The sequence below is a fragment of the Hyalella azteca genome, unplaced genomic scaffold, assembly GCF_000764305.2.
Source record: "Hyalella azteca isolate HAZT.00-mixed unplaced genomic scaffold, Hazt_2.0.2 contig16155, whole genome shotgun sequence".
NCBI classification, from domain to species: Eukaryota; Metazoa; Arthropoda; class Malacostraca; order Amphipoda; family Hyalellidae; genus Hyalella; species Hyalella azteca.
The window spans coordinates 1-14,758 of NW_025945982.1; the positions used below are offsets into that span (position 1 = coordinate 1).

General features: G+C 38.4%; 1 protein-coding gene across 1 annotated transcript; it reads left to right on the forward strand.

Moving 5' to 3' along the window:
* The first annotated feature begins 4,044 nt into the window (after positions 1 to 4,044).
* LOC125179254 lies at positions 4,045 to 11,042 on the forward strand. Its single transcript, XM_047884772.1, has 6 exons — positions 4,045 to 4,098; positions 5,555 to 6,355; positions 6,640 to 6,920; positions 7,566 to 7,711; positions 8,803 to 8,980; positions 10,066 to 11,042. Exons 2-6 carry the CDS (start codon positions 5,618 to 5,620, stop codon positions 10,307 to 10,309), a joined length of 1,587 nt encoding a protein of 528 aa, XP_047740728.1. The 5' UTR covers positions 4,045 to 4,098; positions 5,555 to 5,617; the 3' UTR covers positions 10,310 to 11,042.
* The last annotated feature ends 3,716 nt before the right edge of the window (positions 11,043 to 14,758 follow it).

Here is a 14,758-nt window from a genome sequence, read left to right on the forward strand (position 1 = left end):
AAAAATAATTAGCCAGGATAGCATTCCAAATTTCAGACTTGTATCTTATTTATGAGGGGAGTTATTGGACCTAGTAATAGTTATAAAATTACATTGGCGACTAACGCGGCTGAGCCGGCTGAACGGGCCTCTTAAGATTAGAATTTTGGTCTACCTTGGCTGGCTTGGCAGCTTCTTAGGATAAGTAAATCCATTTTCTGAGACAAAATAAGTCGCAAATTGATTGACAATGGATAAAAGAAAATTGCAATTTTTTAGGAAACCCAATTTTTCAACCAAAACACCTCATTCAGTCGTTTTGCAACACAAAAAAAAAACAGTTATTATCATCAAAATATACACTACATTCATGGTGATGATTCTGCTTATAACATTCCACTCTTCAATAATAAATGTATTTTCAATACAGGTCCGAACTAGGATTCTAAGAAACTCGTAATTTGGAAGTTTAATGAAATTTAATGAGGCATTGGTGTCTTCTCCATGTGTCCTATTTCCAACGAAGACCATTTCTCAACGGACAACGGTGGGCAATCACATGAATTATTCATTTTATTTCAGAAGGTGATGTAAATGCAGGAAGGAAAGTTTTCTAGGATGCTCATAAAAATTTTTTCTTAGGGGAGACATTGTTTTTCCTATATTGACCATGAGGGTTCGATAATGAAAGAAATTAATATATGATAAAATATTCGAGGAATCAACCGCGATAAGATATACTAATATTTGGTAAGGCAAGCTGGGCCTGAAATGGTCTTGTATTTAAGCCAGGCTTTGCTCGCCATCACAACAGCGGCGCACCGCGTCACCGCGGCAGCAGCGTCCACAATTTCTCGGTCGACATTTCATTGAAAAAGTGGAATTTGGTGAAGTTAATGAGGCGCTGCATTTGCTGCCTGATGAGTGGTGGTGGGGTGAGTGGTGGTGGGGTGAGTGGTGGTGGGGTGAGTGGTGGTGGGGTGAGTGGTGGTGGGGCGAGTGGTGGTGGGGTGAGTGGTGGTGGGGTGAGTGAGGGTGGGGGTGAGTGTTGGTGGGGTGAGTGGTGGTGGGGAGGTAAGGGAGTGAGGGGCAAACTTAGTCGTCTTGCAACACCAAACATCTCCTTATCCATCGCCTTTCATTCCGTTTATGCTCTGCCATTCATTCATTTCCATCATCACAATTGTTTCTTGTGTTAACTTTCATCCTTTTCTCCCGCTATTCCATAAGACTTATATTAATTTCTTTCATTTCAGAATAATCCTTTGGTTTACTCCGAACACCAGAGCAGTCCCACGAACCAACATAGGAACACGAAAAAAAGAGTTTACCCTAGAATAAATTTTCATATTTTCTATGATCGAAAAGAGAAAACTTCTCCTTTATACTGCTAACTAAAATGAAATTTATATGAAACAGGTGCTTGGATTTGGATTTGGGACGTGGTGACTCTGAAAAAGAACATTCCGGAGTCAGGCCTTACAACGGCCATCAGCCACGCATCACATATTCTTTTGTTAGTAGGAACTTAGGAAGGAGAAAGGGAGACCAAGCCAGGTGGAAGCGACATTAAAGGAGAGGCGAGGTTTAAAAGTTCGTGCTAAGGGTGAGATGAAGAAGAAAAAAATACAAAGGAAATTGAAATTCAAGAGGAAATTCATTTGGTTAATTATTGTTATATCACATTTATTGCACTTTCTACCGCATCCTACTCTACGAAGCAGGAAGTGCGATGCCGTCTAAGTGCTCTACTAAGCAGGAAGTACGATGCTGTCTGTGTGCAAGCACACACTTCCTACAGGCAATGTATGAGTGCCTTATTTTTTAGTTTGACCAGCGGTCAATCCCAACAGTTTGTGTGGAGTGTGGATCAACCAACAGATGTGCACCGGTCCAGGTTGTTCACGAGAACTGCATTTAATCAACAACGAGCGCAGATAAATTGACATTTATTCCTTTAGTCACTTTATTTAAGTATCACCATTTAATGCAGTCTCATCGACGAAATTTGGACACTGCCTTTACGTTAGTCGATTAACATTAGCGCGTTTTAGTTGTTAACTTTCCAACGTATTTAGCCGCGCTAACTTTCAACACTTTAACATTGCAGCATGTGTCTAGAAAACCTTCAACGTCAACAATAGGAGGAGTGGAAATAGTCGAATGAGTGGAAATATTCAAATGAGTGGAAATATTCAAATGAGGGGAAATATTCAAATGAGTGGGAATATTCAAATGAGTGGANAAATGAGTGGAAATATTAAAATGAGTGGAAATATTCAAATGAGTGGAAATATTCAAATGAGTGGAAATATTCAAATGAAGGGAAATATTCAAATGAGTGGAAATATTCAAATGAAGGGAAATATTCAAATGAGTGGAAATCTTCAAATGAGTGCAAATTGTGGAATTATTTTTGACATTCGAACGTTTTTAAAATCACGAGCAACTGAAAACACGGGCTAGATTATAAAACACGAGCAGCAGCTCTGGCATTTGTGCGACTGTTGCGCTGTCCGATCAGCTGCATCCTGCCGACGAAGCTCAGCTGCTTGACGTCATCGAGTTCTCTTGGTTGCGGCAAAGCTTTCTTGAATTATTATAAAATAAGTGAATAAATTAATGGGAGGGCAGGTGCAGACTGAGGGAGTCTTGTTATGCCGTTATACATAGGTTATGTATAAGTTCTTTAATTTTCAGAAATTATTTAGTAATAATTTTAAATGCAGCAATTTATTCAATAATAGAAGCAAAATAAGGTACCCGTATGAATTCTACGCAGGGATATATTTTTGATGTGAACAACATGATTGAAAGAAATATCTTATTTCTTTTCCATCTAAAAGTTATTTATAAAATAGGCGTGCCTGATTTCTTGAAATGTCCCGGACGGTGGCGCCAAGAATGTCCAACTAAAAGAAAACAAAATGCGGTTTCATTGGTATGACAAATAAGTATTGCAGTTGGAACCTTCGCACACGGCCATCTGCTGGGGTTTCTTTAGTATGACAAAGAATTAAAGTCTTGCACCCACGGTCATAAGCAGCATCAGTACTGTTTAATGACAAAATTACATATGAAATTAACCAGCAAAAAGCAATATGGTCGATTAGTTTTAAAATTTTCTAGTATATTCAGGATTGGGTTTCCAGTGGAGGCCTGAGTCTGTTTAACCGTGCAATAAGGAAATAGCTGGCGGTGGTAATTTGGCAAGCAGAACGAAAACTCAGCTGTTTTAATGAGAGTTAAAAATCTGATTATCATTTCGTTAGAATTTAAAATATTAAGTGAGAAAACGTGGTCATTTTTGGCACAGACTTATAGCCAACGGTACCCACAGCCGTGCACGAGACCGTGAACGCAAAACTGCTGAGCTGATGCTACAATTCGGGATTCAAAATGAAATCGGGTTCACATCAACATTGCTGGATTTAACAGCATATGCATAACTTTAAAATGACTGCTAACGTTATCATTATGCTTAAAACTTGATAATTGTAAAGGTTCTCTAAAGGCCTCATGCGATCGTATTCGTCGACGAAACGAGTTCGTTACGAGTTCCGTCGACGTCTTTGAACGTCTGGCGTTGCCTGCTATAGTGAAGGCTGCGCTGCAGCGGTGTTGCCAGATGGGCAGAAATTTCTGCAAAATCAAAGAACTTTCTGATTACCAGATAAAACGCAGCCATGTAAAAAAAAATCCGTAGATATGTCTTGTATGTTTAAGTATATGTATAACTATAAAACACAATTACTGTGTATTTTTTGCTCAACGATATTAGTATTTTCTATAAGAAGTTGTAGTTCGACGATTACAGAAATTATTCTTGCCCACAAGCAGAAATTCTTCTGCATTTTCCGCAGCACAGCTGAACCGGTGCACCCGCCGCGCGTCGTCAGTCTAAACTCGGTAGCGGTGGAGAATGCTGCGCACAATTGAAGACTGGGCCGTTTGAAATTTGACTCGTGCTATATGCTAGTGACTTCAATAGAAACACATGCACATATTTAGTGTGTGAATTATTGAAAAACTTGCGAATCGTTCTTTAGGAAATGAATCAAATCTATAGAATGTCTGAGAGTGCGGCATAAGTGCTGTGACGACTTGACTGTCATCGAGGTTAGTTCTCTAAGCTGAGCCTACTCAGTGAATTGCTATCTGAATCCGTTAACAGATGAAACTCGTTAATAAACTGCAAGCAAGACGATCTGGTTCTGGTGGAGCTAATACTCTACGATTAAACTTATGATTAATATACAAATAATTTCACCAGAATAAATGTTTCACCAGAAGTCCATAACAACAACAAATTCGTTACCGACATTTGCTATGATGCAAATGATCTCTGCTAACAAAATCTTGCTAGGTAACGTTTGACGGCAGAACTTATTTCTATTCGTATTTATTTCTGATCTAAAGCACAATATCCAATCATAATAGTGACTACTGCTTAGCTAGGTATTTCCATCAACTTATTCTGTAACCGTGTAACTATTGCGAACATGAACCAATTTGACAAAATCATTGAACATATCAAATCTGTGGAAAGTCGAGAAAATATTTTAGAAAATGGCCAAATTTTTTTACATTTATATCAATATCGTCATTACTCATTAATCATGTCCATAGGCCATAGCAACTGCCCCGGAGAAACTTAAAAATAATTCTCAATCGGCCGACTTCAAGCATCACTATTGGACAGGTTTTAACTGACGGTTTTTCAGAAATAGATGTTCCTAAGATTGATTGCCCAAGATTCCTAAGATTTTGATTATTGCAAACGAAAATATTGGGAATAATAAATTAAGAGTTATCGTACCGAATGGCCAAGCGTACCTAGAATTATAAACTGAACATAAAATATGTCTAAAATATACAATATATGTCAAATTTAACAGCCTACGAAACCTTGTTAAGTTAGGTACTAAAAATCAGTTCTTCATTGGGCCTCTTGGGTCTTTTTCAATTGCATTAGACGGCAAAATTTTATGTTGAACTTAAATTTGTAATATTTTTATTATATACTAAATAAACAGAAAAATTAAATTCTTACATTGCAATTTACAAACTCACAACTGAATATTGAAATTTTTGCCTGTTTTGGTAATTTTTGTTAGCGGATTTGGCGGTTTTTCTCTTGCCACCACCACTTGTCGATCCCTCGAACTCTAAATCTAGAATAGCGTGTAATTTCTCTTTTGGCATCTAGAACTTTTAGCAATAGCAATAGTTAAAACATGAATGCATGTTCTGCTGGAATTGGGACTGAAACTCATTAGATAGCCTGATCTAGCTGCTATTGGTATTAGTGCTTGAAAGTTTCATTATTTGTCAAACGATCGACTGAAATGTAGGTAATACAGCTAGATGGTTGGAAAACCGATAATGCCGCTGAATGGTTGGAATCTATCTAATGTGCCTATCTCTGGAATGGAATCGTCAGTTAGTTTTTGCCTGCCATTTGATAACTAAACGGGACTTAAATGCATACAGCTTACACGATGTATTATGCCAAAACGCACACCTTCTCAACAGATGATTTTATCATAATTTCTTTTTATTGTTATGTTCGCAGCATTCGAAATTGTAAGTTGGACTAATTAGAAAGAATAACAAGAATAAATATCAGCACCTCAACATGGCAACCGCAACGTTAGAGTGCGACATTTGCACCGAAGAATTTGACTCTGGCAACCACAAGCCACTTTGTCTGAACTGCGGCCACACATTTTGCCTCACCTGCATTATGGAGCTAACAACTTTATCCGATATTTGTATCTGTCCTAAATGCAAGAAAGAAACTGCCCAAGATATCGACAAAATATTGGTTAATTACGCATTAATCCCATCTGAAAACAAACCGTATCAACGCTTACCACTTTTACCGTCAGAAACGCCATGTCTTCAGCACCACAAGGCGCTGGATTACCTGTGCGTGGACTGCATCGAATTAGCGTGCTTCAAGTGCATCAGGAGCACCCACGCCACACACGAGATTGAGGCGATAGACGACCTGTTCAATGGAGATGAAGGTGTTGTGAACTCAATGGGGAAAATACAGACCAAGATGCAGGATAAGATTTCCGGATTGAAGAATTTAGCCATGATATTCAACGACTTTTCGAGTTGGATTGATGACGTAATCAACGTGAAGAATGATTTGGATGAATGGAAAGAAGCGCTGCAGGTTCAGATAATTTCTGCCGACAAAAATTTTCAGGTCTGGAAGGATTCGGTCTCCAATGCCGACGAGAAAAAGAGACTTGAGTTCATGGAAATTCTACGTCGCCTTAAATTAAAGCCTGCAGTACACTCAAAGTTGCCAGAAATCACAGCGAAGCTGGGAGCAGTTGTCAATAAGTCCCGTTCGTTAAAGGTGAGAGGAATGAACCGAGTATTCGGTGCACCTCCATGAAGTAGAAATAGCACTAGTTGCGTGAAAACTTCTCCGGAGTTTAGCGAATTGGTTTTGTATTCAAGGGGTAAAGTAGGCTTTCCAGACGCGCTTGAAATTTTCTTGCGTTTGATATTGATAAAATTAACTGCAAGTGGTTTATAAACATTCCAGCGCAATATTAAATGAATGCATCAAAATTAAAATGCCTAACAATTTCGATGTTATGCTCTAGAAATAAGCTAAAGCCACTAACTTACCTACAGATGCCATCAAATCCGCATAACCTCTTGCCGGATGGACAACCTTGGACAGTAACAAACAGTGATGAAGGCGAGCGAGCTGTACGTAGTCTGTTGAACAATAGGAAGCCCAGCCGCCTCGTAGTGATGTCCCTCCACACGGACCCCATCCCGCGGCTCGGTGAGCTTCTGGAACGGATTGTTGCCAACGACACCGGCGACCTGAGCGTGGTTGACCTGAGCTACTTCTGGAGGCCCCAAAACCATGCAGATCCAACTTCAGGAAGATTCATCAAAAAGTTTGGGTGGGTAGTATTATTCTTGGCTTGCTAATGTTAATGTTGGATAGCCAAATTAGCACATTAATGCAAAGTTATAAATCAAAATCAAGAGGAATTTTTATTGGTACTAATTTGTTGCACCTTTAACTTCAGGCTTATGAATTATATATAATAATAATAATAACGGTTTCAGCGTTTATTAGGCCGTAGGCCTGTCGCCGATTCTTAACATTGCAGAACATTCACAGCATGTTGCGGTCTCGAACTCGCAACTCACTGCTACAATTCTGCTGCGTTTAACCGCCCGGCCTTCTTGCCAATTCTGACCAGAAACAGACGCACAGAGCCAATTCTCCTAGTGGTGTATTTTTTCATTTTTAACGAACCCTACGGTTCGTTTAGAATTTTTTTAAAATAGTAAATTTTAACTTTTCGGATGTTTCTAAGAACTAAATTGAGGAACCTGTTAACAAGCCCCAAATCGAGTAGGAATTGCTTCATGTTTGGTGGTAGGCTGTTCCTAAGATTCTGTAAGAAGTAACTATGTTCAGCGACTTTAACGCCGTTATTTATTTAATACGTTGTCAATTGCTTCTTTATTATTACATAATTACTAAATAAATACTGGTAATTTATTATTTGTTCACTTCACTGCTCCCGTGGTGCCAGATGCTGGCTCAGCGCCCTGTACGGCTCCCCATACGAGGTCCTGAACTACATGAGGCAGCGACGACGCAAGCCTCGCATGTTCGGCCTTCGCTTCGAAAATTCGCATGCCCTTGACTACTGTATAGGAAATAAACTGCCTGCATGTGGTTAGTATGTGTAGAGTTTTTTCTACGTTTCTTAAATGGCAGGGTGTACTTTTTGAAATACTTCATTACGTCAGTTTGAGATGTCGCTTTGTTTAATAAATAAGACAGCATTTTCTTTTCAGGCAGGAAAGTCGGTGACAAATATCAGCTAATAACGCATATTTATTTCGTCACCTTTTTTCCTAGGAAACAAAGTTATAAAAATGATTCTATAATGATAATTTCATTACCTTAAATACACCGACTCATTCGCGTTTAAATTCACGGATGATTTTAAGAAATGTCCATTGAATGTCGAACGACCATTTTGAGCAACTTCTGCTCCACTGATATTTCATAGATTGATGACTTTAATTCATCGAAGTTTGATCATTGACACGGCCTTGATGTTGCACGTGTGAGAAATTCTTCATTTCTCACCGACGATTTGTAGTAGGCTAGGGGTTTTTTTATACGATCTATTAACTGAATTATCTCAGTAGTTAAATCCGCTTCTCTAATTTTATACGAAGAATAAGTATTTAGTAGAAATCACGGGTTCAAACGCAAAGCTTTGTTGAATAAATTATATAGAAGCGCCTTTGATTATTTCCTTATTTAACACCCTAACGATTGGGTGAAAATCTCACACATGAGAAGGTGATGGTGATGCGCTATCCAATGACCTCACTCAAATTATAAACCGAGGTTATTTTTCTTCCCCCCTCCGTAAGCAAAGTTTACATGAGGATATGTGAAAATTGGGTCACTAAAATTTAATTGTATTGTCCATTTTTTTGGAAACAACAATTGTCAGTTATGGGGAATATTATCGCAAGTAATTAGCTTTGTTTTCAGATAAATAGTTTACGTGCATGAAAAGGGTGCAAATTCCGAAACGTATTTAGCATAATTAAAAAAATGCGGTGAATGATTATAATGGAATTTTATTTCGCAGGCATACACATAGAAGCAAAAAAAATTTGTTCGTTTACTATATTAACGTGATACTCTTGCTTATTAATAATGAATCCCTCTTCCTTAGATGGTTCAATGTATCAATTTAGAATGAATGCATATTTTGTGTGACTGATTTACGATTTATGTTACAGAAGACGTTTGCTGCGTCCGAGGAGTGCCGTACAACACTAGACTTAAAGGAGTGCCTTACAGCCTTGGCACTACACTTAAGGATCTCGGCTGGAAAATAAGCCGCTGGCACTTCCCTCACCTAGAAGACGGTGACTTGGATTGGGTGTGCAAAATCCTTGAACCCTTCAAAGATTGCAGGTGCGAATGAGGGAGCTATATTATCTTAAGTTTTTGTATTCAAGTCCGTCCATAAAAGCTGCGTGAGGCAACCACCAAACTCTCTCCTGAGCTTTATCGCAAGTTTATGCGAAATAACATGACAGCAGCCTAAAGGTAACGTTTTTTTTTATTTCAGAACATTCTTTTTCACCCTCTCAGACGGTCGGTTGTTTCATACATTTTCTTGTAATCAAACCCTGAAGTAAGCATTTACGAAAAATATTATTAGTTATTCATTCACAATGAGTGTAATCGCTAAGTAAAGTGTAGAAAATATGACAGCGAAGCCAATTAGACATCGAAGAAAAAACGCTCATTACGACTTACAGAAGAAGCTTTATTAAAAAAAAACTGCGTCATACTACTTTGTTTTTTTTTCAATTTTCAAGAATGGAGCAAGATTTTTTGCATGGAAAAAAATTATTTAAACTTGTGGAAATTATTTCGCTCTTCGAGATTAAACTTTACCCAAGTCCCACCGAACTCATTACCTCCAACAAGCGTTCGCCTCTAATGCAGAGCGTTTTTTCATTCCTGGTTACTGCAGATAGAGGTTGGAATCACTTGAATTGATGTCTAATACTGCATCACGGTCAAAAACCTTTCCCGGTTGGCGACTACTTTTAGTATAATAATTTTTGTCAATAATGTTATGGGGAGCCGTACAGGTCAATAATGTTACGGATATAGTAGGTACTAAGCGTTGTAGTCACTTCTATTCCATACATTTGTCTCATATATTTGCATTTTTATACATGCATTATGAATTTATTAAGTTCGTAATTTTACGGCATTCCACACACTGAATTTCACCACTATAGTAAATTAATAAGTGTCTGTGTAATAAGGCCCGTCTTTCTACATACCGAGACTATATATATGCATCCACTCAATTCTCGAACGCGAATTAAAAGTTCGCGAGAATTCTAAATTTGAAGTTATTCACTTTAAACGCGTTCCTAACATAGATAATTTTGCTGGTGCATAATATCGAGTTGAAAATTCCGAATCTAGAAGATTTGAACCGAATTTATTTCCTAAGGTTTTTATTGATTTCGCCCTAGCTTGAGTTTGGTCATCCCGAGCGACCATCTCACTGGGTTGGGCAGTCGCCGGCTGGTTGAGATGTTTCCCAACGCAAAATACATTTACTGCGACCCGCGCCCTAAACTTCCCACCTCTGCTTCTTCACAAGCATCGACGTCGGCTGAAGATGCGGTGCCACAGTGGTGCCTTTCACGATCAAAATTCACTGAATTAACCACAGATTTAATCCTTCAGTGGGTGAATAATGCGGCGAGTAAGTAAGAGCCAGACTCGGTTAAAGCAAGCATTATGTTTGCTTGCTTATGTTCCAAGCATACGCAAAACATTGGTTTTAATGGTATAACCACTGCTGAACTAGCATCTTTAATAATGAACAGGTTATTATTCAAAGACCAAGAAGTTTTGTGCCGCTTGCTAGCTCGATCATTTTAAATATTCGATATCAGGCTCAAACAAACTTCGGGAAAATGAACGATAAGAAATTCCAATTGCATCTTCTCTAGTTTCAAAACCTAACAGAAATCATTTGATAATCTGACATCAGCACATCCCTGTTTTGATTAAACGCTTCTGGTAAAATAAATTTCTATTACGAGACAAATGTTCTGAAAAAAACAATTGAATCTTCCCATCTGGGTATCATGCAGGTGAAAGAAGAATATTATCTTCAACAGGAGATTCATATTAATTTGAATCGTGCAAAACCTATATAAATCCAGTGCGACTGAATGTATGAGGCAGTATACCAGCAATCGTGTGCCACATGTAATTTGTTACTGGATTAGTCACACTGGTATGGAAGTTGTGAATCCAGTTTTTGATGATTTTTGTGTTCTATTGAGATATTCTGTTGACGTAATGTCAACTTTGTCTAAAATTTGTTAGAAATGAATTGGCAAGTTTCTCTTTTAATTCCAGTCATTACATGCGATGATGTCGCATTCACGTGGGATTCGATAAGTTTTTCTATTAAATTGTGCTTTACCGAACTAAACTTCAGCTTCTTCATCACCTTTGGATAAGCTAGAAATCGACCAAGAAGATGGGATACTTTTTTGACCCTGCTACGAGGTAGTTCGTTAACTAAACTGCTCTCGCCATTCCGCTGCAGTCACTTATGACGTGCTTTTTGACAATACGTTTCATATTGCACATTGTAGTTCCAATTATTCAGGTGAAACTGGAAGCGCTGGTAGCAAACATGCGTCAGGTTAACAAATGTGAACAAAATGAAGGTTAGAACGAGGCCGAATCTGATGAATCAGATTCAGATAATCTGATTATTCGGAAGAATCTGATAACTTAATTTCTGGCCTTAAGAGCAGCGCTTATGGCTGAAAAGGGGTTGTTCAGTACTTGGAATGCTAAATTCGTATCGGCTGAGCGATTGACGTATCTGTGCGCATTACGGTGTGTGATTACAGTAGATAGTGGAGGAATGGAGGTAATATTATTTTAAAACTTAATGAAACTGCTACAGCCTCGCCATTCGGGCACCTTTTTGGAGCTTCAATTATTTATCCGACTCCATTAGTTGTGCAAGTAAGACATAGTGCCTTTTTAGATCATAGCGACATCTCAGTAAACTGCCGAGATTTTTATAATTTTTGGCATGACTGCACCGAATCCGCATTCAGGAGCTAACAATGCCTCGGGTAAATATGTCTAGATTTCCTTCGTCAATAGGCACAACTGTCATCACTTCACCGCAGATGAACCGACTGATTTTCGAAGGATTTTCATTTTTTTCGAAGGATTTTCTAGCAAAAACTAAAGAGGGATCGCAGAACGTGTGTTGCAGCTATCCAGTAGAGGCACCGCTGGCCCGAGTATCATGGTTAAGAAAATCATGGAACGCTGACCCGCTCCTTGACTGCCTTATTCTTTACGCTGACTCTTGTGCCTGATGAAGAAGTGCTGCGGAAGAGGAGGGTTGCGGATTGTTGATATGAGATATCATCACGTTCCAATACTTTATTGAACCTACACCAGGTACACGCACTCCACACATGAAATTCAGTTTTTCAGATGACCTGTTTCAAGAATATGACGGTGTCATATATATGAAATCCTCAACCTAAAGACCGATGTCGAGGTTTGAAGACTTCACTGCTGGCCCAAAAAGTGTCAACATTCAGAGCAGAATCTCCAGGCATCGGAGGCCCCGATCAGCAGAATTGATGCTTACAACCGACATGAGTTTGAGGAAATATTTAGACATTTAAAATTCGAATCGCCACATATAAAAATATCTGATGTCAAAGCAAGGCTGGATTCAGTTAGCAGAAAATGTGACTCGTTAGAACTGAGGAAGATAAATTTTCCGGCAGACGCTGTCAATGTGCTAGAATATGTACGCTAATGATTATTCATTTGCGCATTCACCATGAATAATCAATAGCGTAAATTAGTCTTGGTATACATACAACCGGCAGTATATCAGTACCTATTTGATGACGAAATAAATATGGCTGGATTGTTCACTTTACTAAAACGGCAGACCTGTAACACCTGCTGCCAGACAACAGATGCGCTAGTTGGACACGCGCGAACCTTCCGTGAGATCATGGGCGTATTTAGTAGACTCATGAAACAGGACTGTAATGTTAAAGTTGGAAATTAGGCCAACTACAGCCTATCGCCAAAGATCATCGCAATTATCACAGCAGCTGGGACAAGAATCAGCAAATATTTGCTCTAATTTTGGCGCTCTTACCCACCAGGCCACCTCCGACGAGCAGGGATTATCGACAATTACGCATGATGTGTGTATTACAGCATTATTATTTAAATACCATTTAGGTAAGTACATTTTCGAAACAAAGGCAAGCTTACCTGCTTCTACGATATGAACATGCGGATAAGTTTTGTTATTAGAATGCATTTAAAGAACAAATACAGACCACACTTTGCGTGTGTTTTGCTTACTTTTATTGCAATCAATTACATTCTAAGCAAATCTGATGTGGTCAATAATGTTACGGATTTAAATATTAGTTTCAACATTCAACTATCAGCGACGAGGAGTGGCAGAGGGGCGGCGCTGCCATGCATCGAGCTTATTTATCAAACGTAACTTTAATGGACGAACAAGGCCAGTCGTTGCCAGTTAAGTCTGTAAGTCACCAGTAGGCATTATCTGTTATTAAACGTAACTTAGATGGATGAACAAAAACCCTTATTGCCCTAAATTTTCATGGGCATTCGATCCTCTGGTGAGTTAAAACTAATTTTAAAAAATTTATGTTTCTATATCGAATTCGTTATTTGATAATTAATATTCGAATAATCGGTTGAGAATGGCTACTGATATCGTACCTATATGATGGTCTTGGTGAAGTGATCATGCTGAACTGTTCAGTTCGGAACACAGGATTGACTTTGATCAAATTGATCGACACTGAGTCCTCAATACTCTGGTTTGATACTAATAACTAGCATATCCCATCAACTCAGAGCAAATCAATTTTAATTAAATTTTCGAATAAAATAAACGATTTCTTTTGGTTTCACAGAGCAAAAACGAAAGCAGAAATTTCAGAAAAATTATTCTTTACATTTTGCTCTGGTATTCGAAAGGTAGTTCGGTCGAAAATGACTTCTACTTGCATTTATCAACTTGGAAGTGATCTAATTTTATTTCAGATGCGCGTAGAGGCTGTAGCCGTCATACTCGATTCATGAGCAATATAAACGCTTCAGTGTTACTCTCGACGTCAAGTATGTGATGCAATGAATGTAGCTGAAGACGATACGAAAATAACGTGTAGACGATTTTACTTAGAATATGTTACGAATTGAGGTTGACTACCATCTTTGTTCTTCTCCTCTGGCATATACGCACTTTTTCTTACTGTTCAATGTTTTGATGTACCTCAACATTGAGGTACATCTATAAATTGAAGGCAGCCCTCGTAAGTTTTTCCGAGCTGTTATTTAAATTGCTATAGAAAAATATTATTCTGGTAAATTTTTGTCCGGTTGAGAACATGTTGAAAAAGACGATTCGGACTGAGAAATTAAGAAAGTTGAAGATATTTCGTTCAAATACTTTTATCAATATAAATTACGGTCCAATAATTACTATTTAGGACCCATAGAATACTTTAGGACAAGATGTACATTCTGATTTGCAGTCTCATCCGGCCGGCTCACGCTGCGTGCATGGTAAGCCGTGGACAGTCACATAACAATGATGAAGGAGAGCGAGCTGTCGCATCCCTCTTCAAGCCGTGGACAGCCACCTTCTTGTGTCCACCCACACTCGCCCCGTATAAGGGTAGGTACACAGTGAAAGCAGGTTGCCAGCGTGCTGGTTACCTGCTGAGGCTGGCGCCTGAAACAAGCGCGAGAGGTTCACAGAGGAAGCAGGAAACCAGCTGCGACCTAATCATAGACTCCAACTTGTTTATGAATAATATACGTTTGAAAATTACTTTATAAAGACAACACTTCTAAAAAATCCAGTTTCTCTGATGTTACACATGTACAATGAATTTTTAATTTTATTAAAAAAAATAAAAAATAATAATTTTTAAATTTGTATTTAATATTTAAGAAATTTAAATTTTTCAAAACTATTTATTCAGTCAATTGATAATCAGCAAAGAAACAAAGAAAATGCAGGGCTTAAAGGTACAACTAATTCAAAAATGACCATATGCCAAGCAGGTTGAGCAGATAAGAATGTGCAGTACATTCCGGTAAATA

Coding starts and splice junctions, on each gene's coding strand:
- LOC125179254 (XM_047884772.1), top strand. CDS start 5,618: ATGGCAACCGCAACGTTAGAGTGCGACATTTGCACCGAAGAATTTGAC. Junction 7,712..8,802: donor AAATAAACTGCCTGCATGTG/GTTAGTATGTGT, acceptor TTTATGTTACAG/AAGACGTTTGCTGCGTCCGA. Junction 8,981..10,065: donor GAACCCTTCAAAGATTGCAG/GTGCGAATGAGG, acceptor ATTTCGCCCTAG/CTTGAGTTTGGTCATCCCGA.